The sequence below is a fragment of the Prunus avium genome, chromosome 7 (assembly GCF_965620075.1).
Source record: "Prunus avium chromosome 7, drPruAviu1.hap1.1, whole genome shotgun sequence".
Classification (NCBI taxonomy): Eukaryota; Viridiplantae; Streptophyta; class Magnoliopsida; order Rosales; family Rosaceae; genus Prunus; species Prunus avium.
Genome location: NC_142290.1, coordinates 34,677,507 through 34,701,677, shown reverse-complemented (window position 1 = coordinate 34,701,677; position 24,171 = coordinate 34,677,507). Strand labels below are relative to the sequence as shown.

At 37.8% G+C, this 24,171-nt stretch overlaps 1 protein-coding gene and 1 long non-coding RNA gene across 3 annotated transcripts; one reads left to right on the top strand and one right to left on the bottom strand.

The window, feature by feature from the left end:
• Positions 1-8,488: 8,488 nt before the first annotated feature.
• On the bottom strand, positions 8,489-9,081 carry LOC148293372 (uncharacterized). Its single transcript, XR_015837110.1, has 2 exons — positions 8,841-9,081; positions 8,489-8,764 (listed from the first exon to the last, which is right to left on the bottom strand). It is a non-coding gene; the product is annotated as an uncharacterized LOC148293372 (long non-coding RNA).
• Positions 9,082-10,423: 1,342 nt separating this feature from the next.
• On the top strand, positions 10,424-24,053 carry LOC110748930 (lysine-ketoglutarate reductase/saccharopine dehydrogenase bifunctional enzyme). Of its 2 annotated transcripts, none has more exons than XM_088244849.1 (24): positions 10,424-11,129; positions 11,247-11,333; positions 11,436-11,565; positions 11,838-12,011; positions 12,303-12,385; positions 12,603-12,719; positions 12,857-12,932; positions 13,121-13,292; positions 13,500-13,596; positions 13,726-13,892; positions 14,221-14,275; positions 14,416-14,556; positions 14,807-15,148; positions 15,345-15,425; positions 15,638-15,703; positions 15,824-15,941; positions 16,142-16,271; positions 16,382-16,461; positions 16,660-16,818; positions 22,523-22,760; positions 22,868-22,976; positions 23,106-23,264; positions 23,341-23,410; positions 23,547-24,053. In XM_088244849.1, the coding sequence occupies exons 1-24, from the start codon at positions 10,881-10,883 to the stop codon at positions 23,549-23,551; spliced, it is 3,105 nt and encodes a 1,034-aa protein (XP_088100975.1). In that variant the 5' UTR covers positions 10,424-10,880; the 3' UTR covers positions 23,552-24,053. The 2 variants fall into 2 exon arrangements, with proteins under 2 accessions (XP_088100975.1, XP_088100974.1); XM_088244848.1 differs by having other exon boundaries at positions 10,425-11,129; positions 23,576-24,053.
• Positions 24,054-24,171: the final 118 nt, after the last annotated feature.

Genomic DNA, 24,171 nt, shown 5'->3' with positions numbered 1-24,171 from the left:
TCCTTTAAGCGTAATTTTCCATCTTTATATACTCCCATTTTCTTGATTTGAATCATTTATTTTTTATCATAACTTAGAGTGAGAAAAAAAAAATTCACGGACGTTTTTTTTGTTTCTTATTATATTTTGAACTTTAGTTTTCAACTGATTTGGTGAAATTTAATGTTTTTCTTTGTCCAACTGGTGGTATTTAAAGTTGATTGTTTCAGATTGTACTTGAACCATAATTTGCATGATAGAGATGAATTGGATTCTATATCCTTGAAAATTTAGACGAACATATAAATTCATTAATTCTTCGTTTGGCCTTTTTGGAATTGAATGCTAGGTATGGATCCTGAGCTAGCGTCTGTATTTAGTGATTATGCATTTTTCATAAAATTTAGACCTTTCAATTAATCCAATGCTTATGAGTATGCCACATTGGCTGCAATAAGTTTGTTTTCTTTATTTTTTCTAAAACTAACACTGTTATGGTACCTTCCAACAAAAAGGCTGTTATCTTTATGATCATCTTCTTCAACACCTCCTTTATCTCTCCTCTCTCAACCCTCCGACTAATCTTCCCTTTGAGAGAGAAAAAAAAAAAAGAAGCAAAGATTAAAAGCACATGTTCCATACTCATGGTTCGAGTTCTTTGACGAATGATTAGACATAAAAAAATGCAACTACTTTTCATACCCGCAAGCATAAAGAGAACAAATGTGTATTTATTTTTCTTCCTGCGTTATATGTATGTGGCTTTTCATGTAGTTTATCCTATCAATCTAAAAACATGTAGCTTGTAGTATTTCAATTTGGGGAAATTCTACCGACCCAAAAAAAGAGTTAGGAAATTTCACATGCACTTACAGTTGGGAGACATTCTTTGGTCTGGCCGCCCATCCTCACAATTGATCAATATACCCACCTGTTTTCACATGCACCAACCTGTTGTGATCACTTCCCGCCTTAACAATCAATCTCATTAGTCTCCTATATAAACAACTAACACTAGAAAGCTACCTCCACTCTTGAGGAGAGCTTGCATTACTTCATTGTACGAATATATTCCATGATTGAGAAACTCTGTCTGAGAGTAAGTTATCAAATGCGTCAGAAACATACAAAACTTGGCGCCCTTTCTGTCATTCAGGAAAACAATGATGTTTTCCAATATTCTTTAGAAGCTAAAAACTTTCTGAGTAAAAACAGTTATCTCCCAACTCATGAAAACAAAAAGTACAAATTGTGCCCCGATCCACAAAAAGAAAATGCATATCTTCAAGTTCAGTAGAAGGAAGGTCCTACCTTCATGATCTGCACAAAACAAAAGAATTAAACTAAGTAAATACAAGGATGAAAGTGCAAAGAGAAGAGTATTCTATTCATCCAGCTTACATTTACCTTCAAGAGATGGTATGAATCTGATTCAAGAACCTGGGATACAATCTTTCGACCTCAGCATCCGCAGCTTCAAAGGTTTGCTCACGACAATCGAGATATACATCTTTCAAAAATTCTAGAAGGTCCCATAAACAATCACCATCATATTTATTGTTCGGATCTTCATAAAATTTTTTGAAGGGAGCCATATCTTCAATTTTATTATAGTAAATTTAGGTTTTCTCCTTTAAATTCATTTTTCCTTACCTACAGCCCATCCTTTTATTTTTCTATAAATTAAACCCAATTTTTATAAGTAAAACCCAATGACTAGGATCCACCTAAGCAAGTTACCTAATCCAGCTTAACATATTAAATGTTATATTTTTTCAATTCCTAAATTACCCTAATTGCATTTTAACGTTTTTTTTTCCAACAAATTGTTTGCTATTCAATGTCATAATGGTGTTTCAATTTTGCATAAGTTTTGTGGGTCAGTTTTATTTATTTATTTTATATATAATTAAAACTTGGTGTGTAATTAGTGTCGTATGTTTTTGAAATTGATTGGTTCTAATATACCTATTATGTTTTTTTTATTATGATTGGTTATATTTTGTAAACGAAATATATAATTAAAACTTGGTCTGTTTTTCCAAATCCGACAACCTGACCATATTTTGTTTCAATTTCATAATAATTGGTTAGTTATTTCCTTTTATTTATATCAAAATTTCAAATTTAATAATTGTTATGGATTAGAAATTAATTTGTTTTAGGAACATTAATTTACCTACAAATATTTTATATAACTATTTTTTCTTATAAATAATGTACCTATATTTACGTATATTTGCTTATAATGGACCATATTCAATAATGAACCTATTTTTTTATATATATAAATAATATACCTATATTTTTGTATATTAAATAATGTACCTATCTACTTATTGTAACATCCCGGTCCTAAAAAGAAGTAAAATAATTAATTTAAGAGGAAATAAATTGGGGTAAACAATAAAATAAAATGATTTGAATTAATTAAGGTTTTTTGAAAATTTAAAATATTATTTAATTTAAAAAGGGGCAAAAAGGTCATTTTAAGTTCGGGAAGGAATTTGGGAATTTCGACTGTACCGGTGCGGAGAGCATGTCGAAACGAGTCCGTAGACACGTAGTGGGCTCGGATCGGAGTTATAACGAGAAAAGTATGATCTAAATACTTGGAGGGGCAAATTTGTAATTTAGAAAAACTGGTTTTAAAACCAGAATTTCTCTTCCTCTCTCTCTCTCTCTCCCTCCCGTGCGACCCAGCCCCTCCCCCTCCATTTCTTCAGTTCAGCCGGTGGCCTCCAAGGGCCACCGTCGCCGCCACAGGCCACGGTCGGCCACGGGTCCGGAACCAAAAGAACCGGGCCGCCTTCCTCTCCTCATCCCGACCAGTCTCAGCCGCTGGAACCGCCGGTGATGGCCGGAAATTGCAGAAATCCGAGCTGTTTTGGGCAGATTTTTAGCGAACTTTGGGGAGCTCGTTCTCCCACTTCCGGTCACCGTTTTGGTCGAACCAGGTATGGATTTTGAACCTACCGAGCTGTTCTTGCTGCTAGTGTTGTTAGTTTTAAGAAATTTCTGCGTTTTGAAACTGAAATAAGCGATAGAAAATCTGCCGGTTTCGGCCTCCGATTCCGGCCACTTCCGGTCACTTTTTGGGGTATGACCAAGAACAAAAGTGACTCCAAATTAGGTGTATTACCTAGATTAGGAGTTCGGAGTCAAGATGTTAAGTTTTTCCGGCGAGGGGTTATCGCTTTGGACACCCACGTGTTGTCGGCGCGTGTGGTGTGGCACTGTAGCAGAGAGACATTTTTATCCTAAAATGATCTCCTGGTTGTCACGAGCGCGTAGGAATTTACGGAACTCAATTCGGATAACGTTTGAACCCCGAACGGATTTTACATATTGTGTGAATTCCGGGTTCGATATGTTAGAACCGTTGGATCGCTTCCAATTTAATATATGTTAATATAGGTATTCCTAGGATTGTGTAGGATTTTACGGATCGTGAATCGGAGCCCCGGATGTTCCGATTCAATAAGTTAAAGTTTGTATTTTTACGATAATCGTCCGATCGTGCGATCGTGAGTGATCCGACCGTCGGATTCGGACCAAACTTGAAGGATAGGTTTATTAAACCTTGTGGAACCCTTAGGGATGTTCGGATCGAAATATGGAGGTCGTGGGGCCCGCGGGCCCGGTTGACCAAATTTAGAAAGTTTGACTCTTGGTTGACCGTGAGTCTTCCGAGGTAGTCTCACACTTCGAAAAGTATTAGGATGACCTTGTAAACGAGTGTTAATTGTTATTTGAGTTATTTGGATTATATTGGGAGTATGAGCTTGTTTATAATATCCTATGGGATTCTTGGATAATATTTGATAATGGAAATTATGAAATGGATGAGTATGAGATACTCGATTTGTTGGGTTGTGAAAGTGAGTCTTGGGACTCGGTTATGATTATTGGAAATAAGTGGTGTGATTTTGTGAATGGAAGTATTACATAAGAATGTAATGGTTTATTGAAATTCATTTTATATTTATTGGTTGAATTTATTATCTTTATAAGTATTTGTGATATATGTGAGTTTTGACATTAATCTAGTATCTGGAGTTATATATATATACAATACTCGAGAAAGTGCTATGTTTGTTGAATATGTGTGGGGTACTTGGGATGTGGTTGTGAGATGAGGAGAGATGTGAGATTGGAATGTTAGTTAGAGTGCTATTGGCACTACCCTAGATACCCCATGGATATAGAATATGTTTGAGAATTTATTAGCTATACTATGAATAAGTATTGTGAGAAAATTGAATTAAGGAATGGGATATTACTTTATAATATTTATATAAGGATTATAAACTCCACCATCATACGTACCTCCCCCCTTGGATGATGATATTTGGAAACAGTGGATATGGACACTGGGATACATGGAAATGGATATGTTTTGGATATACTATTCACACGTGCCGGGTTTTGGGCGTGTGGGCTTTATTGGTCATGGATCCTGGAATTTTGGGATGCCGGAAAAATTGTGGATATGGTTTGGATATGATGGAACCCTTAATTGGGTAGTCTGCGCGCGTAGGACTGTTTACAGGCGTACGGGTCTTGATTCTTCGTCCGTACGTGCTGGCTGAGAGTTAGTCCCCCAGTTGGACGGCTCGTCCCTAGCCACATAGTCCGTTTGAGGGCTGATAATTGTGAGCTAGTCAACAATCCCCTGTTGGATTGTTCTCCCCAGTACATGATGTGCAACATCACATGTACCTCCCCTTGGATACTGATTCATGGAAATTGTGAATGTGGTCTGGATATGATGGAACCCTTAATTGGGTAGTCTGCGCGCGTAGGACTGTTTACAGGCGTACGGGTCTTGATTCTTCGTCCGTACGTGCTGGCTGAGAGTTAGTCCCCCAGTTGGACAGCTCGTCCCTAGCCACATAGTCCGTTTGAGGGCTGATAATTGTGAGCTAGTCAACAATCCCCTGTTGGATTGTTTTCCCCTGGTACATGATGATGGTGAGAGGTGGGTGTGTTTATGTATATATATAATTATTCTTTTCTTGTTATACATATTACATATATGTATATGTGGTTTTGATTCAGGTTTGAGATTTGTGAGCCTGCACATGTATGAACGTATAAGCCCTGGATTTGGGCAGTGTTGTTTGGCGCCATACGCCTTGGATAGGGTATGGTTGCGGGATTGAACTGTTAAAAGGGGAATAATTGGATAATGTGTTTAATGTACATACGCCTTGAATAGGGTATGGTTACAAATTTGAACTGATACAAAGGAAGAGTTTGAGAATGTGTTCATTGTGTTTTTGTCGAATTTGAAATTGTGATGGATCCGAAATGTGTAGTTGGTTATGTTGTGAATGATTGTTTATTTTCGGAATTGTGACCGTTGAGATGAGAACTACGTGTGGCTTGATCCCTTGTCCAAGGGTACGTAGGCATCCTGGGGTCTCATCAGGCGCAGCCGCGAAATATGATTGTGTTTAAAAGGTTTGATCGATTCTGCGTATGTGATTTTCGATGTGATTGTCTGATTTGAATCTGGTTTAATGGTTTCCGTGGTATTCATAAAGTTATTTGAAACCATTAATTGTTTGATTTATGTATAGTTCAACTTAAGGATATTGTTGGTTTGTTTCGAATTATCTGAAGGCCGAGGGCCGATTTAATGAATCGCATGAGATTAAATTGTGCGTGCTGCCTGTTGGGATATTAAAATGTGAATTTTATGCAGGTTGAAATTTGGGAAATGTTCAATTTATAGGGGAGACTCTGCCGAAATTTCGGTAGGAAGTCTCGTGCCCTTAATCCTTTATGGGAAAAGAGGATATAGTTTCAATGAGTAGGCCTGACATCGGGTGATGTCGGGAATTCTACAGGATTCGTCTCGAGTTTTGAGGAATTCGGGGCGGGTCCTGTCACTTATATTGGAAAATTATAATGTACCTAGATATGTTAGATATATTAAGTATACAAAAATTGTTACACAACTATCAAAGAGACCAATATATATTTATGCTAACAAACTCCCCATTAGAAAAAAGAGAAATAGTCAACCCTAATTAATGCACGGGTTCAAATTGTGACTCTAGAGGAAATTGATGGATTAAAAAAAATAGAAACCACATTGAATGCCTAGTTAAAAACATTATTGAAATCCTAACTTTAAGGGATTTTTTTAAGAAGAAAAATATTCAGCAACAAAGAGGGGTTGATGGCATGATTTGTAAATATGTCATAATTTATGAACACTTTGGCATCCAATTCAAAATTGGGTTTTATTTAAATGTAATAAAATAGATGTGTTATTGTCTAGAGTATTTTAGTTGTATGGGTCTATTTTGGTTAGACCCATTTTATTATTCCACTTTCTACCATCTAATATTCTCTTCAACTTACTTTCATTTACAGAAACCCTTATTTCAAAAAACGACTGCATTCTTTCCTTCGAAGTCATTAAAAAGGGATGTTTTTCTAGTTTCTCGATGAATGTACAGTACCTGAAAATAAAAACTAATGTTTGTAAGCCAAATAACATATTATACTTTTTTCATTCAGTTCAATTAGTAACAAAAAAAAAAAGTTGTAGCACCACTAAACTTACTCATAATTTTCATTGTGGTCAAAGAAATCAAAGAAATAATCACGCTCAACCCAAGGAACTCCAAGTAACAGTATTCTTTCCTTTAGCATAATCCTCAGTGCTTTTAAGTCTTTGATTCTCAACATCCTTACTTTTGTAGGATGTATAGTATCTCCGAGGTCTTCAAAACTGCTTTCGACGTTAATAATCTTGATTTGATTGGAAATAACAACATAATTACATGTTTTGTTCAAACCCATATGAAAAAAATCACAGAAATGTATATGTTTTATTGTTCGTAAAAGGTTCCTGCACAATGGATTAAAAACATTATTAGCACTAATTATTATACAATAAGTATTTAAGGCAAAAAGAAAAAAGGATATGAATATATATTATACCGAATTGCATCGCACCACCAAGGAGATAGAATATGAGAAATCTCAGTTCTCGTTGGCATTACAAAATCCTCATCCATCATTTCACCTAGAAGTTGATCGAATTGAGGATAGCACAAAATCCAAATATCTTGTGGTTGATAATAGCTCACAAAGTAAGGTTTCAAGAACCCCTTATGATAAGTTAAATTGGAAGTTCGGGTAAATATCTTCCTAGCTAACTCTTCCTGCGATTTTTCGAACTTAAAAAATCGAGCCTCCCTTTCTTTGCCATCTTTAAAGTATATTTTTCCAGCAAAGTAAATTTGAGATGGGTCATAATTTAACTCATATCCAATGATATTCATACGTACTTTCACCTCCTATATATTCTCTGCATAAAAAATAACCACAACATCATATTTTTACTATTATACAAGCATCATGTGAGCATAATCGATGCAAATAAAATAAAAATGAAAAGGCAGTCAAAACTTACCACATCCTTGTCGAGGTTGAGTTGATGTCCCTTTTGTACTTCATTAATTGAAGCTTGTTGCTTTCCCATTCCAAATAAACTTTTTCCCCAGCACAAAATATAACTTATGCATGCATATTATATGCCAATCCGAGATTCCCAAATCTGATGCCAATCCCCGACACATATATACCGCAAAATTAATAGATGAGAATTGTTTCTATATGCTTCACGAAAATAAATTGCAAAATTTTAATAGAAATCTAAACAGTTTTTTTCATGGATCTATGTAATCCAAACCGTTCATAATAAAACATGTGATACACCAGCTTGACCCAAATAAATCAAATGGACTTGAGAACATTGGATGGGACTTCAATCGCATTAATATACATATATAGGGACACACTTACTGGAGCTGTCCAAAAAGATATATACGATGGATCTGTACCCAATACTCCTCCAATATGAAAGCACACTCTCTCTAAACTCTCTTGGTTTGATCTACTTAATGGCTCTGCAGTGCCAAGGATTCTGTCCTTTGTTTATAGGGAATCTAGACTTCAATTTATCAAGAACCCTAATTCTAATTGACGGGAAAAAAAAAATTGAAAACTGGAAACAAAGTTTCCTAATCGAATATCCTAAAACTTCCCTGATTAAAAAGATACAACCATATCAGGAAAATTTATTTATGTCCTACTTAAAGATAAAATAAGAAATTAAATCCAAATCTAGCCAAAAAGAAACTTTTCTTCAAATTAGCTCAAGCAACATGAAAATCACAAAATTATACACGTTATGTTGTATCTGGATTAACTCTATGTGGTTACTATGCTTCTATATTTGTATTACCCCTTTGTGGACATTTGTATTTGCCCTTGTGGCTGATGGTCTTTGTGCCTAATTTATGAATACAATTATCGCTTTCTCTCAAATGTTATGCTTGACTTTTAAGCGGGTTTTTCATCTTAGTCAAAATTTTCCTCATTTTGAATCATTTATTTTTAATATTGAGATTAATTTGGTATATTTTTGAAAATCCTTACTAGTCACGCATAATTGAGTGTTAAGAGAAAATTCTACCACAAAATATACCCCAAAAAATAAGAGGTCTCTTTATCTACCAAAAAAGAAAGAACTAAGATGTCCCTCTACAAATGAAGGCTAAACCTGAAATTGTATTTGTTGCTTGTACTACACCGATGTGAGAAACAACTCACTTAAAAGGCTAAACTATTCCATATAAAAAAAATTCCGACTCCTAGAATCTCTTCTGTTACTTGTTCTTGGATTGGAACTTTTGCAAGTTCGTGAATGCCCTTCAACTCTTTTTTCTGTTACTGGTCGCTATATATGGTTCTCCTAAATCTGCAACAAAATGAATATTATTAACACAATTAGTTAAAAGGAAGACAATTGTCTTAATGCAGGTTGCATCACATACTTTCAGTTTCTTCGTTTTTGCAGACTTCTCAACTCTAAAAAGCTTCGTGAGATGATTAATGGGCAAACGGGTACCATATTTAAGTAGTTTTGCGAGGCCAGCTTCGAGCAGGGGTATTGCCACATGGGTATTTGACTCCAATAAACTTCCCACGAAATATCCATCTTCATCGATAGTCTCCAATAAAATCTTGAATTATTTTGGTTGCTTGGGGCGCCGTTTTATTTTTACTTTCCGTCTTTGCTTAGAATACAAGTGAAACGACTTTTAGGAAACACGAGAAAATGAACAAAATATGAAAACGACACCTTCCACAGCTTCCCATTCTCATTGATTTGAGTTTGACAAAGGAAAAGATAAGCAAGTGCGCATAATATTGTTCAGTTCGTATCAGAAAGCATATAAAAGAAAAATGTATCTGGCTTTGCTCCTGCTAACTGCCAAAGTGTCACAAATGGAAAGTTATGACACGTGGCTTGCTTGCAGTATTTGGTGTTCATGATACGACACGTAATATTGTTGCTCAATATTTAGAAACACTTATATTTAGTCTCCTACCCACATAAGAAAAAACCAAAAAACAGCTACACAAGCTCGAGTGTGTATAAGTAAAAACCATCTCAATTTGTTTCAGTGATGGGTTTTGGTATTGGCTTAGCCCACTTGTCTCTGTGTATTTTTACTTATTTCTTTTAGTTTTTCGATTTACATGTCTTTATTTTTCCTTATTTGCTTTTGTGTAGAAAGTGCCTAGGATTCCTCTCTTTTTCTTGTTCTTTTGTTTTTTTCCGTGTGTTCGGTTTGTGTTGCGAATCAGTTTTAAAATTACGTTATTGTTTATGCCTTTCACATTTGAGTTTCGGATAATATCTTTGCTCTTTTTCGTACTCTTTGAGTTTCGGATAATATCTTTGCTCTTTTTCGTACTCTTTTAGAATGCTTTTATTTTATAGAGCATCTTCTCAAAAAGAAAAAAAATGAAAGAAAAAAAAAACTTATTTAGGGTTATATCAAATTTTCTATTGTCTCCTTTATATGTTATAGATATAATGAGGGGGAAGGCATGGGCCTCACTTCGCCCGTGTTTATGAATGGGAAGAATTTCAATAATAATGTGTTAATGAACGCATAATAAATTAAAATCTAGAGATGTAATTAATTTATTATTAAAATAAATTTGAGTGGGTGGATCCATTTTCGTTGGGTGCATATACAATCATCCACCAAGGTATCTTTTGATGTTAATAGTTATCCAATCATGATTTGTCAATTGAAAAAGACAACCAATTAACGCTAAAGGTTAGTGCCCAAGAAAAAAGGACCAAACAATCCAACCCACGTGTCTGATATAACTTGTCCCAACCGGCAAAGCAAACCAAAAGAAGAGGAAGTTCGTTACGTCACCGTACATGCGGGAACAAACGTGGCACAATCCAGTTGGAAAGTTGAAGCTGACTGAACCTTTGGGAAACCATGACATGACGAGGATATCCAGACAGTGAAATTTCATAATTTCATATGTATAATGGTGTGTATATATTTTTTATACATTTCCACAGATGATCAGGGCATGGATCAGATTAGACACATGACTCGTTCCTGAATCATACAAAACAAAAACGAAAACAAAAAAAAATTTAAATAAATAAATAAAAGCACCAATTTCCCATATCATCAAAACTGTTTTCTTGTGATCACTTGTCGCTTTAGCAAACTAGCAATTAATTCACCCTCCTTCTCTTTTCTTTCTGGTTTAACAGTCTCTTTCTCATCAATAATTACTCTCTTTTCTCAGTCAGACTCTGATACCAAATACACAGATAAACAGAGAAAAAAACCAACAAAACCAAGTTGCATGATTTTCTTCTGCAGGGTAATTGAAAGAGTTTTGGCTTTTTGAATTGCTGAAAGAGTTTTGGTGGTGGTGATGTGTGGATCGTTGATCTTGGTTTTGGGTTTTTGTTTTGATCGATCTTGATTCTTGCTAGAAAGTGATCAATTTAAGGCAGAGATAGATCACAAAGCTTCAGAAAAAGAAAAATGCTTGGAAATGGGGTGGTGGGGATTTTTTCAGAGTCAGTGAACAAGTGGGAGAGAAGAGCACCTTTGACTCCATCTCACTGTGCTAGGCTGCTCCACAGTGGCAGAGACAAAACTGGGGTTTCCCGCATCATAGTGCAGCCCTCCACAAAGCGCATCCATCATGATGCAATGTATGAGGATGTTGGGTGTGAAATCTCTGAGGATTTATCCCAATGCGGCCTCATCCTCGGCATCAAACAGCCCAAGGTACTATTTTTTTCACTCTTTTTTCTCTGCTTTGCTTTCAACATAATATAGCATCAAGTTTGTCAATGGATCACCAATTTATTGACACGATTGTTTGGCTTTGGACTTGTGGTGCAGCTGGAGATGATTCTTCCTGATAGAGCCTATGCATTTTTCTCTCATACTCACAAGGCTCAGAAGGAAAACATGCCACTCTTGGACAAGGTCTTGTCTTGTTTGCATTTGCATATATTAAGAGCAGGGCAGTGATTTATAATACTATGTTTTGCTTCATTACCTGTTTATCACTGTTTCTGTGGTGTGCAGATCCTAGCTGAAAGGGTGTCCCTTTATGATTACGAGCTTATTGTGGGTGATCACGGGAAAAGACTACTTGCATTTGGAAAGTATGCTGGTAGAGCTGGATTTATCGACTTCCTTCGCGGGTTAGGACAGAGTATGTTCTGTTTCCTACAATGTCGATTTTCGACTACTTACTGGATTCATATGCTCTGGCTGAATTTGTTGTTCAGGGAAAAGTTTTTGCAGCTTTAGTTTACTTTTCAGTGCATGCAACTTTAGAGCTTGGGATAGTCCATGAGCTGGACTTTCCTATGTGGTTTCTTTAACTGTATTGATGTTTGAGAGTTGGTACTTTGGATGTGAGGTATTGCATTCATTTTTCAAACCTTCTTTCTGTTTTTCTCATTCTTTCTTTTCTTTTTCAAGGGTACTTAAGTCTTGGATATTCAACACCGTTCCTCTCGTTGGGTGCATCTTATATGTATACGTCCTTGGCTGCTGCTAAGGCTGCAGTGATTTCCGTGGGTGAAGAGATAGCAACTCTGGGACTACCATCAGGAATCTGCCCTCTGGTCTTTGTCTTCACCGGTTCAGGAAACGGTACATTGCATATAAATCTCCTCATAAACATTAACAATATTGTCAACATTCTGTTACTAGGCAACTTTCTGCAAATGCAACTCAAGAACTAAAATTTTGACATTGCATAGGTGAATTGCAGAGTTCTTGTGTCTCACTTATTTACATTTTTAATTTGATATTGTTTTCAAGTTCTTATGCAGAGCACCATTTTTAGTATAAGTCAGTTCACATGATGCAGGATTTTACTAATTCTTATGAAACAAAAAATCTGGTATCATAATAGCTCTGATGTAACTATCTTTCCTGTAGTTTCTTCTGGGGCGCAAGAGATATTTAAGCTCCTTCCTCATACTTTTGTGGATCCTAGCAGACTTCCAGAACTATCTGGGACGGTAAGTCGTCAAACCAGCACATAAATTGTGGATTTACTATTGATGCTTCCAACTGGATCCAGTAAGATAAGAATAATAGGAGAAGAAAAAGGCAGTTGTAACCAGGTTCTCAGTGACTTCAGACTTGAGAGGGATAAAATGTTAGGTGCTAACACCCCTGCACAGACATATGGCATGCCTTCTTGGTATTAGCTTTCTAAGTTTTCTTTTTTATTAGGCCAAGGATGCTGCTCAACCTCCAAGATCATCGAAAAGGGTCTTCCACGTATATGGTTGTGTTGTGACTAGTAAAGACATGGTTCAACACAAAGATTCCACAAGAGCATTTGACAAAGTAAATTCCCTCATATTCATATCTTATTTTGCATTTGTTTCATTTTATTAATAGATCTTCGATTTACTTTTTCTTAGATCCTCCGGATCCTGAACACTAATAACAGAAAACACTTTAAACATCTGAATTTATTTCAGGCTGACTATTATGCACATCCAGAACACTACAACCCTGTTTTCCATGAAAGAATAGCCCCTTATGCATCTGTAATTGGTATGCTTTACACTCTGCTATCTACTTTTTGAGACAAATCATTTGGGTTAGTGTCATTTAGTAAGTGCCTCGCTTGGCTTATAAATTAAGAAGGATTCTTGAAATATTATGGTTATTAAATGCACTCTTTAAGCTTATTTTTTCTTCTTTCATTTTTTTTTTTTTTTTTTTGGTTTTTCGGCTGGCAGTGAATTGCATGTATTGGGAGAAAAGATTTCCTCGCTTATTGAGTACCAAGCAGTTTCAAGATTTAATGAGGAAAGGATGTAAGCTTATTGGAATCTCTGATATAACTTGTGATATAGGGGGATCTATAGAATTTGTCAACCAAACCACGTCCATTGACTCACCCTTCTTCAGGTATAAGTTATAACATCGATAGATTCATGCATGAATACAACCTTGAAATGTATGCACTTGCTCTAGACATAGAATTTTCAGCTCTGATAATAACAGTTCTCTTGGTATTTATTTCTGCCGTATCAAGCTTTTGATTCATGTGGGATATATATTTACCTCAATCTGTTTCATATATTTATTTCTAATATGTTCAATCATGGTTTACAGATATGATCCTGTGAATGATTCTTACCATCACGACATGGATGGGGCTGGCTTGATATGTCAAGCTGTGGATATTCTTCCAGCAGAATTTGCAAAAGAGGTGACGTACTTTCATTGATGGGATGGGACTGGCTTTTTCTTTAGCAAATGCAACAACTCTAGGATAATTTAAAGCCATAAATTACACTTCTCATAATTTAATAAAGCATTCCATTTTATTTTTGTGAAGGCTTCTCAACATTTTGGAGACATATTGTCCCAATTTGTTGGTAATTTGGCTTCTACAAGAGACATCACAAAGATACCTGCACACTTGACAAGAGCTTGCATAACCCATGGAGGAGTACTTACCTCATTGTATGAATACATTACACGTATGAGAAAATCTGGCTCAGAGTAAGTTTCAATTCCATCTCAGGCAAGGGCATATTCTTGCCTTTCGCTCCTTTTTTCTTAATAATCGGGTGCAGTAAGTTATTCATAACTAGTAATTTTCTGCTGCTTGGAAGAACTGAATTTTGTCTTTTTCATATTTCTTTTTTGTCAAAAAAGAAAAAGGTTCAGTCTCAAACCACAGCAAACTGATTACTTGGTCAGAACTCTGTACATGCATTCTTAAGTTGTGTAAAAAGAATTTTGAATTGATCTTGGAGATAATTGCCCTATGAGGCTATGCTTTTCTTTAGTATTACCATAAGCATATATTATCTTTTCTGATTTGCAGAGAAATATTAAAAAGTCCTTCTAAGCACCAATCTAACATGAAGTATAACATATCAGTAAGTGTCTCTATTTCTCTTACATCTTTGGATGTTGCTCCTCTTCTCATGCCAAAGATTATATGAATCATCCTAATTATCCTAAACTTGTGTTAGACTATCTCCTAATCAACATTGCTGAATGTAATCATAAATGACAGGTATCTCTCAGTGGTCACCTATTTGATCAATTTCTGATAAATGAGGCCTTAGATATTATTGAAGCTGCAGGTGGCTCCTTTCATTTGGTTAAGTGTGACGTGGGTCAATGTTCTGATTCTATGTCATTCTCAGAGCTTGAAGTAAGCACATCTCTAGTCAAGTTTGATTATGAGAGAGGTTTTCTTCAGTTTTTTTTTTTTCCTTACAGTATATATTGTCTTTAAATTCAATTTCACGCTATAAAAGCAGTGTGCAAAATGTGATGGATGTTTATAACCACTGTGTGTAAATTTTTTTTGTAAGAAATGGCTTATATCCCTTGAGTGTACTTGTTCTGCTATGATTTTCGTCTGATGAAAGTCGAAACTATAATTTTCTTGATATGAACAGGTGGGTGCAGATGATAGGGCAGTTCTGGATCAAATTATCGACTCTTTAACTTCTCTTGCTAATCCAAACGAAAATTATGATTTAAAGCAAGAAAAAAATAAGATTTCTCTGAGGATTGGTAAAGTCCAGGAGAGTCCTATGAAGGAAAATGGCACGAAAAGAAAGGTTGGGGTTCTTATAATTGGCGCAGGCCGGGTATGCCAACCAGCTGCTGAGATGTTAGCATCAATTAGCGAAATGTCATCCCAGAAATGGTGTAAAGCATGCCTGGAAGATGATTTTGAAGAGAAGAATGATGTGCAAGTTACTGTTGCATCTCTCTATCTAAAGGATGCTGAAGAGGTATAACTGACCAAAATTATTTCTCTATTGCAAAAAACCTGCTTTAAATCCTACGATGGTCATCTTAATTTCAACTCTTTTCATCAGGATGTACATTTTTCTTTTCCAAGCATGATGTGCAAATTTTTGTATGTATCTTTATGTTTGTCTTGTCCTTTTGCATTTGAATATTTTGATACTGAAAGATTGGGTGCAGATTACTGAAGGTATTCCAAATACAAGAGCAGTTCAACTTGATGTGACAGATACCGGCAGTCTTCATAAGTATATATCAGAGGTAAAATGACTTTTCTGCAGTACACTGTGATACACTGTAAAACTGGTACGCAGCAAGGTGCACCGCAAAGTGCTGCATTAATGCTTTGAAGAGCAGTTTTTGTTAACTTCTAATATATACTCATGACAATTAGCTGCTCCTTTCTCCTTGTGTTCAAGATTAGCCTTCAATTACAGCCTTACATTGTTGCTTTCTTTTATTCCCTCTTGCAGGCTGAACTTGTTATAAGTTTACTGCCAGCTTTTTGCCACATTACTGTAGCAAATGCATGTATTGAGGTACTTTACATTGTCTCAACGTTATATTTACTTATATATATTTCTTTCTTTCCTTTATTTTTTGGTCTTGCCTTTCTTCCTACAGTTTGAGCTAAGAAAAAAGTTTCTGTCTTCATGCAGCTTAAAAGGCATCTTGTCACCGCTAGCTATGTTGATGATTCAATGTCAAAGCTAGATGAAAAGGCAAAGAGTGCCGGTATTACGATTCTTGGTGAGATGGGCTTGGACCCTGGGATAGGTAATCATTTTGCTGACAATACGAAAGATAAGCAGACAGTAACCAGTCTCTCTGAACAGCCTGCATGTCCAATAGAAATGGAGTGTTTTTTTAACTCTACTGGATGTGATATATTACATTAGATACTTTACATCAGGTTTATTGTTTTCTTACCATTTTTTAGATAAAGCATTTATTAGTTTGATTTTGTCCTACTTCAGATCATATGATGGCAATGAAGATGATCAACCAAGCGCATGTCCGTAAGGGGAAAGTCCGGTCTTTCACCTCGTATTGTGGTGGACTCCCATCCCCAGCTGCAGCAAACAATCCATTAGCGTACAAATTCAGGTAATTAGGATTGGACAAGTATTTATGCGACTGATATTTTATCCTTACTAAGTAATAACCCTAGGTTCTAGTTTTAGTTGGAGTTACTTACTACTGATCAATCATTTCAGTTGGAGTCCTGCAGGAGCTATTCGAGCCGGGCGCAATCCTGCCACGTACAAGTCTAGGGGTGAAATTGTACAAGTTGATGGTAAGTTGTTAATGATGAGGGAAAAAATGATTAGTCCAAGGATTCAATGAGATGTGTGCGATTTGTCCTTTCTTTGCTCAAAGAGTTAGCCAGCCTCACATAATTCTGATATATTTTAGCCAGTAATATATTACAAGGTTGCATTGCTTTTTCTGGAGGTCTTTTTTTACTCTTTCACTTTACGTTACAAAACTGCAGGAACGAATCTCTATGATTCAGCTATGAAACAACGGATTCCCAACCTACCAGCTTTCGCGCTGGAATGCCTCCCAAATCGTAACTCACTAGTTTATGGGGAATTGTATGGAATAGGACATGAAGCTTCAACCGTCTTTCGTGGAACCTTGCGCTATGAAGGTATGGCATGTTCGTCTTTTAGGCTAAGCTAATGTTTAGAGTCACACTAGAAAACTTGATGGATTTGAGAGTCGTCAAGTAAGATTTGTTATATAGGGTAACATGGGTCTTGGTAGGGAGAACAAAAACTGAAGACAGGGATGTTGTGAATTGAGAACAAACTCAACTCACCCTCCCCTAATGATCTTGTTGTTGATGGACTTTGTGACAAACACAATTATGGATGAATCACACACACTACACTTGAGAAACCAACCGAGCACAAAATGACACAAGAATTTATAGAGGTTCAGCAATTGCCTACATCCTCTTGGTGATCCCCTTGAGAAATTCACTAATGAAAGAATAAGTTACAACTTTGGTTTACAAAGAAACCCCCTTAGAACTCTATTCTCTCCCCAAGCTCTCTTTTCTCTCTCACCCCTTGCTCTACACTTTGATACACTAGAGAACTCTTAAGCCATGATTTTACTTCTTGCATGCTAAACCCCTTTATATAGCCAAATATGCAAGAGTGTGAATGCAACCTCACACTATTCAAATGTTGGCTACCAAACTTAACCATGGATGGCTACCAAACATTCCACCATTTTGTGCCACCAAACAAGTCACCTATTTTTGACAAAGATGGCAAGCCAATATTTACTCACATGGGCAACTCCAAAATTCTTCTAGAAATGAGTCAACCATGTCATGGAATTTAGGTAGAAATCCATAGCACACAAAAGAGGACTTTGTATCCTTAGGTGAGCCAATTTTTCCAACAATCTCCACCTTGGCGAACCTAAAACTCCATGTGGAAATCATTGCCTTTCAGGACATCTGTTATGTCTTGAGAATCGTCCTGATAACTCCCAAGAACTCCACCTCAATCTTTAGCATAGAACAAGATTGAGCAAGCTCAAACAATGTTTGAACTTTGCTGCTGTGACTGGCTTTGTTAAACAATCTGAAGCATTTTCAGTTGTATGAACCTTCTTTATCATGACGTCTCCATCGTTCACCCAATCTCTTATCCGGTGGTATCGTACATCAATGTGTTTGGACCTCCCATGGAACGCTTGATTCTTCACTAAGTATATAGCACTTTGACTGTCACTTTGTATCACCACCAAGTCTTGAGCTATCCCGAATTCCTTTGCCAATCTCTTCAGCCATACTGCTTCTTTAGAAGCTTCCGTGAGCGCCATATACTCCGCCTCTGTAGTAGACAAAGCACTAACCGATTGTAGCACCGCTCTCCAACTAATCGGTCCTCCACCACAAATGAAGACATATCCTGTGGTGGATCTCCTCTTGTCTAGATCTCCTGCATAATCAGAGTCCACATACCCCGACACACATGCCTTTCCTTGTTGTCTTTCAAACAATATACCAATCCTCTTGGTGCCCTTCAAATACCTTAGAATCCACTTTGCTGCTGTCCAATGTTGTTTCCCTGGATTCGCCATGTATCTTGACACTACACTTACGGCTTGGGCTAAGTCGGGGCGTGTGCACACCATTGCATACATGAGACACCCTATCAAGCTTGCATATGGAACTTTGCTCATTTCTTCCTTTTCTTCATCCGTAGAAGGACATTCCTGCGCACTTAACTTAAAATGCTCCGCCAAAGGAGTAGACACAGGCTTGCAATCCATCATATTGAATTTTTCAAGTACTTTGGAAATGTACTTACTTTGTGACAACCATAACTTGCCTGAATTTCTGTTTCTCCTTATCTCCATTCCTAGGATCTTTTGTGCAGGGCCAAGATCCTTCATGTCAAACTCCCTTCCAAGCAATGTCTTCAATTCCTGGATTTTTGACATATCTTTACATGCAATTAGCATGTCATCAACATAAAGAAGCAAAAATATGATATTACCATCCTTGAATGCATGAGTGTATACACAGCAATCTGATTCACATCTTCTATACCCAATCTTCATCATGAAAGAATCGAAGCACTTGTTCCACTGTCTTGGAGATTGCTTCAGCCCATATAAAGACTTTTTTAACCTGCAAACCAGATTTTCCTTGCTTGCTTCAATGAACCCTTGAGGTTGGCTCATGTAGATGTCTTCCTCCAAGTCCCCATGGAGGAAAGCAGTCTTCACATCCATTTGTTCCACCTCCATGTCCTTTTGAGCTACTATGGAGAGTAGTAGCCTTATAGAAGTATGTTTCACCACCGGAGAGAAGATTTCATCATAATCAACTCCCTCCTTTTGCAAGTATCCTTTGGCCACCAACCGAGCTTTGAATATGGTGGCTCCCTTCTCATGCATTTCTTCTTTCTTCCTAAACACCCATTTGCAGCCAATAACCTTGCGACCTTCGGGTTTAGGAACTAACTCCCAAACTGAGTTTTGGTGTAGAGATTCCATCTCTTGCATCATAGCTTCCATCCAACTTTCTCGTTCCTTGCTCTCAACAGCCTCTTGGAACGTGGTTGGTTCTTCTTCACTAGCATTTAAGGCATAGTGAACTGCGTCATTGTCCCATCCAAACCTTTGAGGTGGTTTGATGGTTCTCCTGGGCCTGGACCGAGCTATAGATGATGGCTCCACCAGTTCTTGAGCCTCTTCTTCTTGAGTTTGTTGTTGTTGTTGCCCAGCATCTTCCTCCTCAATGTCAGACTCCACCTCCTCCTGAACGTCTTCAGTTGGCTGTTCTTGTGAAGTTTTCCTGGACACCTTCTTGAGCGGAACTTTAATGGTTGTTTCTTTCTCAGCAACATCCTCCTTTGCATATGAATTCTTGACTTTGTTCATAGGCATGGTCTTCTCATCAAACACAACATCTCTGCTGAGTATCTTCTTTTGGTTCACTGGATCCCATAGCTTGTAGCCCTTCACACCACTTTCAAAGCCGATGAAAATGCATTCAAGAGACTTTGGCTTCAACTTGGATCTTTCATCACTAGGAATAAGTGCATATGCACTGCATCCAAATACCTTAAGATTAGTATAATCAATTGACTTATTAGACCATACCTCCTCTGCACATTTGAACTCAAGATTTCTTGACGGCGATCGGTTAACCAAATAGGTAGCGTGGTTAACTGACTCCGCCCAAAATGATTCGGGCAATCCTGCATGAATCCTCATACATCTCTCACGCTCCATGAGAGTTCTATTCATCCTCTCTGCAGCTCCATTTTGTTGGGGCGTCTTCTTCACGGTAAAGTGCCTCTTAATGCCTTCGTTTCTGCAAAACTCAAGGAACTTGTTGTCTTTATATTCACCACCATTGTCACTCCTTAGGATCTTGATCTTTCTTCCGGTTAGGTTCTCAACTTCTGCCTTCCACTCTTTGAATTTGGTGAAGACCTCAGATTTCTCCTTCATGAAGTAGACCCAAACCTTCCTGGAAAAATCATCCAAGAAAGTCACGAAATAGCGAGCTCCACCCATTGATTTAACCGGTGATGGCCCCCATACATCCGTGTGAATATAATCTAGCACACCTGTGCTTTCTTCCTCTTTATTTCGCTGCTTGAAAGCTACTTTTGATTGTTTTCCCATGGTACAGAATTTGCAGAACTCCAGCTTGCAGCTTTGAACACCTTTTAACAACTTTCTGTTGTGTAGTTCCTGCATGCCCCTCTCACTCATGTGCCCTAGCCTCAAATGCCAAAGCTGAGTTTCATCCTTCGAGTCCTTGCTTGTGGATACAGCTGCTCCACCTGTAATTGTTGTACCACACAATCTATATAGACAATTAGGTTGAACTTCTCCCTTCATAACCACAAGTGAACCTTTTGAGATTATGAGTTTCCCTCCATTAGCTTTAATTGAATAACCATTCTTATCAAGAGTTCCAAGGGAAATGAGATTCTTACGCAACTTTGGAATGTGTCTTACCATTCCAAGCGTCCTAACAGCCCCATCATGCATCTTCACCTTGATTGTACCGGTGCCTTTGACTTTACAAATTGAGCCATCCCCCATCATAACTTCACCACCTTCTTCTTTTTCATATGTGTCAAACCACTCCTTGTTTGAGCACATATGGTATGAGCACCCGGAATCCAAAATCCAATCGGAAGAGGAACACCTTGAAGAATTAGCAAATGCATTAGTTTTAACATTGCCATTAACACATAAAAGCTCACCATCACTTTCTGTGACTTCCTCAGCTGTGTTTGCTGCATTCTTCCCTTTGTTCTTCTTCTCCTTCCATATGGGGCAATTCTTTTTCCAGTGCTCCTTTGACCCACACTCGAAACAACCTTCTTTTGCCTTGGATTTTGACCTTCCTCTGCTGCCTTTCTTGCCTTCACGCCTCTTTGAACGGCCCCTCTCTTCGGTCTTAGCAACTAGACCTTCACCTTGAGGGTTTTCTCCTGAACGTTGGGCCATCCTATGGTGCGTCATGATGTCTTGCACCACCGGCTCAAAATCCAGAGTGACCTTCCCGAACATAAGAGTAGTTCGAAAGTGTTTATAGGATGGAGGTAAGGATGTCAACAACATAAGAGCTTTATCCTCCGTACTATAATTAACTTCCATTCTCTGCAAGTCAGCAACACATCTATTGAAACTACTTAAATGTTCCATTAGATTACCTCCCTCCTCCATCTTAAGATTTAGGAGTTCTTCCTTTAGGAAGAGTTTGTTGGACAGCGACTTCCCTGCAAACATCTCTTCGAGCTTCTCCCATGTTTGCTTCGCTGTATCCTTCAACACGTTGATGAGCACCTCATCGGAGAGGTAGTTTTCGATGGCTCCTCTGGCTAACTCGTCAAGTACACCCCACTCATCATCTGTCATACCTGTTGGCTTCTTTTCCTTGCCCACCAACACAACATGGAGGTGTTGTTGTGTAAGGGCTGACTTCATCCTCCTTTGCCAAAGCGTGAAGTTCTCCTTCCCTGTGAAGGGCTTTAACTCCACCTTCATGTTGACAGATTGTGGCAGCCTCTGCAGCATAGAGCTACTTTCACCTTCAGCTTCCTTGTCACCTGCCATCTTCAACACTCTAGCAACTTGCTGCTCCAACACAGCTCTGATACCACTTGTTGTGAATTGAGAACAAACTCAACTCACCCTCCCCTAATGATCTTGTTGTTGATGGACTTTGTGACAAACACAATTATGGATGAATCACACACACTACACTTGAGAAACCAACCGAGCACAAAATGACACAAGAATTTATAGAGGTTCAGCAATTGCCTACATCCTCTTGGTGATCCCCTTGAGAAATTCACTAATGAAAGAATAAGTTACAACTTTGGTTTACAAAGAAACCCCCTTAGAACTCTATTCTCTCCCCAAGCTCTCTTTTCTCTCTCACCCCTTGCTCTACACTTTGATACACTAGAGAACTCTTAAGCCATGATTTTACTTCTTGCATGCTAAACCCCTTTATATAGCCAAATATGCAAGAGTGTGAATGCAACCTCACACTATTCAAATGTTGGCTACCAAACTTAACCATGGATGGCTACCAAACATTCCACCATTTTGTGCCACCAAACAAGTCACCTATTTTTGACAAAGATGGCAAGCCAATATTTACTCACATGGGCAACTCCAAAATTCTTCTAGAAATGAGTCAACCATGTCATGGAATTTAGGTAGAAATCCATAGCACACAAAAGAGGACTTTGTATCCTTAGGTGAGCCAATTTTTCCAACAAGGGATGCATCAGGTGGTTAGTTCAGGGTGTTACATGACGTTCATGGAACTTACGAACAATTATTTTGCATAGGGTTTGGAGAAATAATGGGGACACTCTCAAGAATTGGTTTATTCGAATCCGATCCTCATCCACTTCTCAAGGATGAAAAGAGACCCACATTCAGGAAATTTTTGTCTGAACTTCTCAAAATCGAAAGTGAAGATCTGGATGGACCTTTGATAGGAGAGAAAGTCATCCCTGAAAGGATTATCAAGCTTGGATACTGCAAAGATCAAGGAAGTGCATTGAGGGCAGCCAAGACTATAACGTATGCACGTTGCATCTGTTACCCCTTTTTCTTTCCGTTCTTATTGTGTGCTGAGAATTTATAGACTAAGACTGAAATGGCTGGAATTTTTCTCCGTTTTCGAATAGATTTTTGGGACTTAATGATCAGAAAGAAATCCCTGCCTCCTGCCGAAGTGCATTTGATGTGAGTTGTCTCCTCATGGAAGACAGATTAGCATACTCCAGCACGGAACAGGTAAACTCCTTAGCGGCAAATAAAACAGGATTGGCACGGCCAAGTCATTTTATACCAAAGACGGCTTTTATATTCCTATGCATATTGCCAAACTTATGTGTTATTGGAACTTGTGTGATTTGTGGTCAGGATATGGTGCTTTTGCATCATGAAGTAGAGGTTGAGTTCCCAGATGGACTTAGAGAGAAGCATTCAGGCACTTTACTGGAATTTGGGCAGACTAAGAATGGTAAAATGATCACCGCCATGGCTTTCACGGTTGGCATCCCGGCAGCCATTGGAGCTCTGGTACTTACTATATACGTTTCTGTTCTTCTACACCATGAAGTGAGGTAATGCCTAAACAAGTTTACTTCTTTTGCAGCTCATACTTGGAAACAAGGTCAAAACAAGAGGGATCTTGAGGCCTATTGAACCAGAAGTATATGTCCCAGGTAACCACTTGCTCTTGTTTTCGTTTGGTTTGGTGTTCTATAATAAAGCTCTTATTATAGACATTTATATCAGACTTCTAGGTCTCTCTTTCGTTATTTAGCCTTATTAGACATGAAATTTCATTGGCTGCAACAGTTTAACTGGAGTTGTTTGTGGTACTGCAGCCATGGATATAATACAAGCTTATGGCATCAAGGTAATGGAGAAGATCGAGTGACCTGAACAATCCCCCTATCTCTTTCCTGTGTAGATGCAGCTATTCACCAGATATTTGATGCGCAACTAGTGCCTCGTTTCACTTGACTGCAAGCATAGATACTTGAAAGGGAGAGTTTGATGCAATTATGTGGCAGGGCTCCAATGACGGGTTTGCAATGCCTTCCTAAGTTTTGTGGAAAAGGCGCTTGCAACTTAGAGGAGCTCCCTATTCCTACATTAATGTCAGCAAAATAACTTTGTGAACAATGGATTTGAACAATGGTTCTTCATATTCTTTGTGACTTTTCGGGTCAGGGATGGAAAAAGGGTTCGCATGAGCTTGAATAGTGAAGTGTAACCAACATATTGCAAGAATTGTTTTTCTAGCATAATGATGTACACCTTTGTGCATCTAATTCAAAAGAAGCCAATTCATGAGTTCAATACTCAATATGAACATGCATTTTCATGGTCTGTCAAATATAGAACATCAAGGTTAGAACAAAATTTGACATCTCAATATTCTACTAGCAACAGCAGCAGCAGCAACGGCAAATACAAA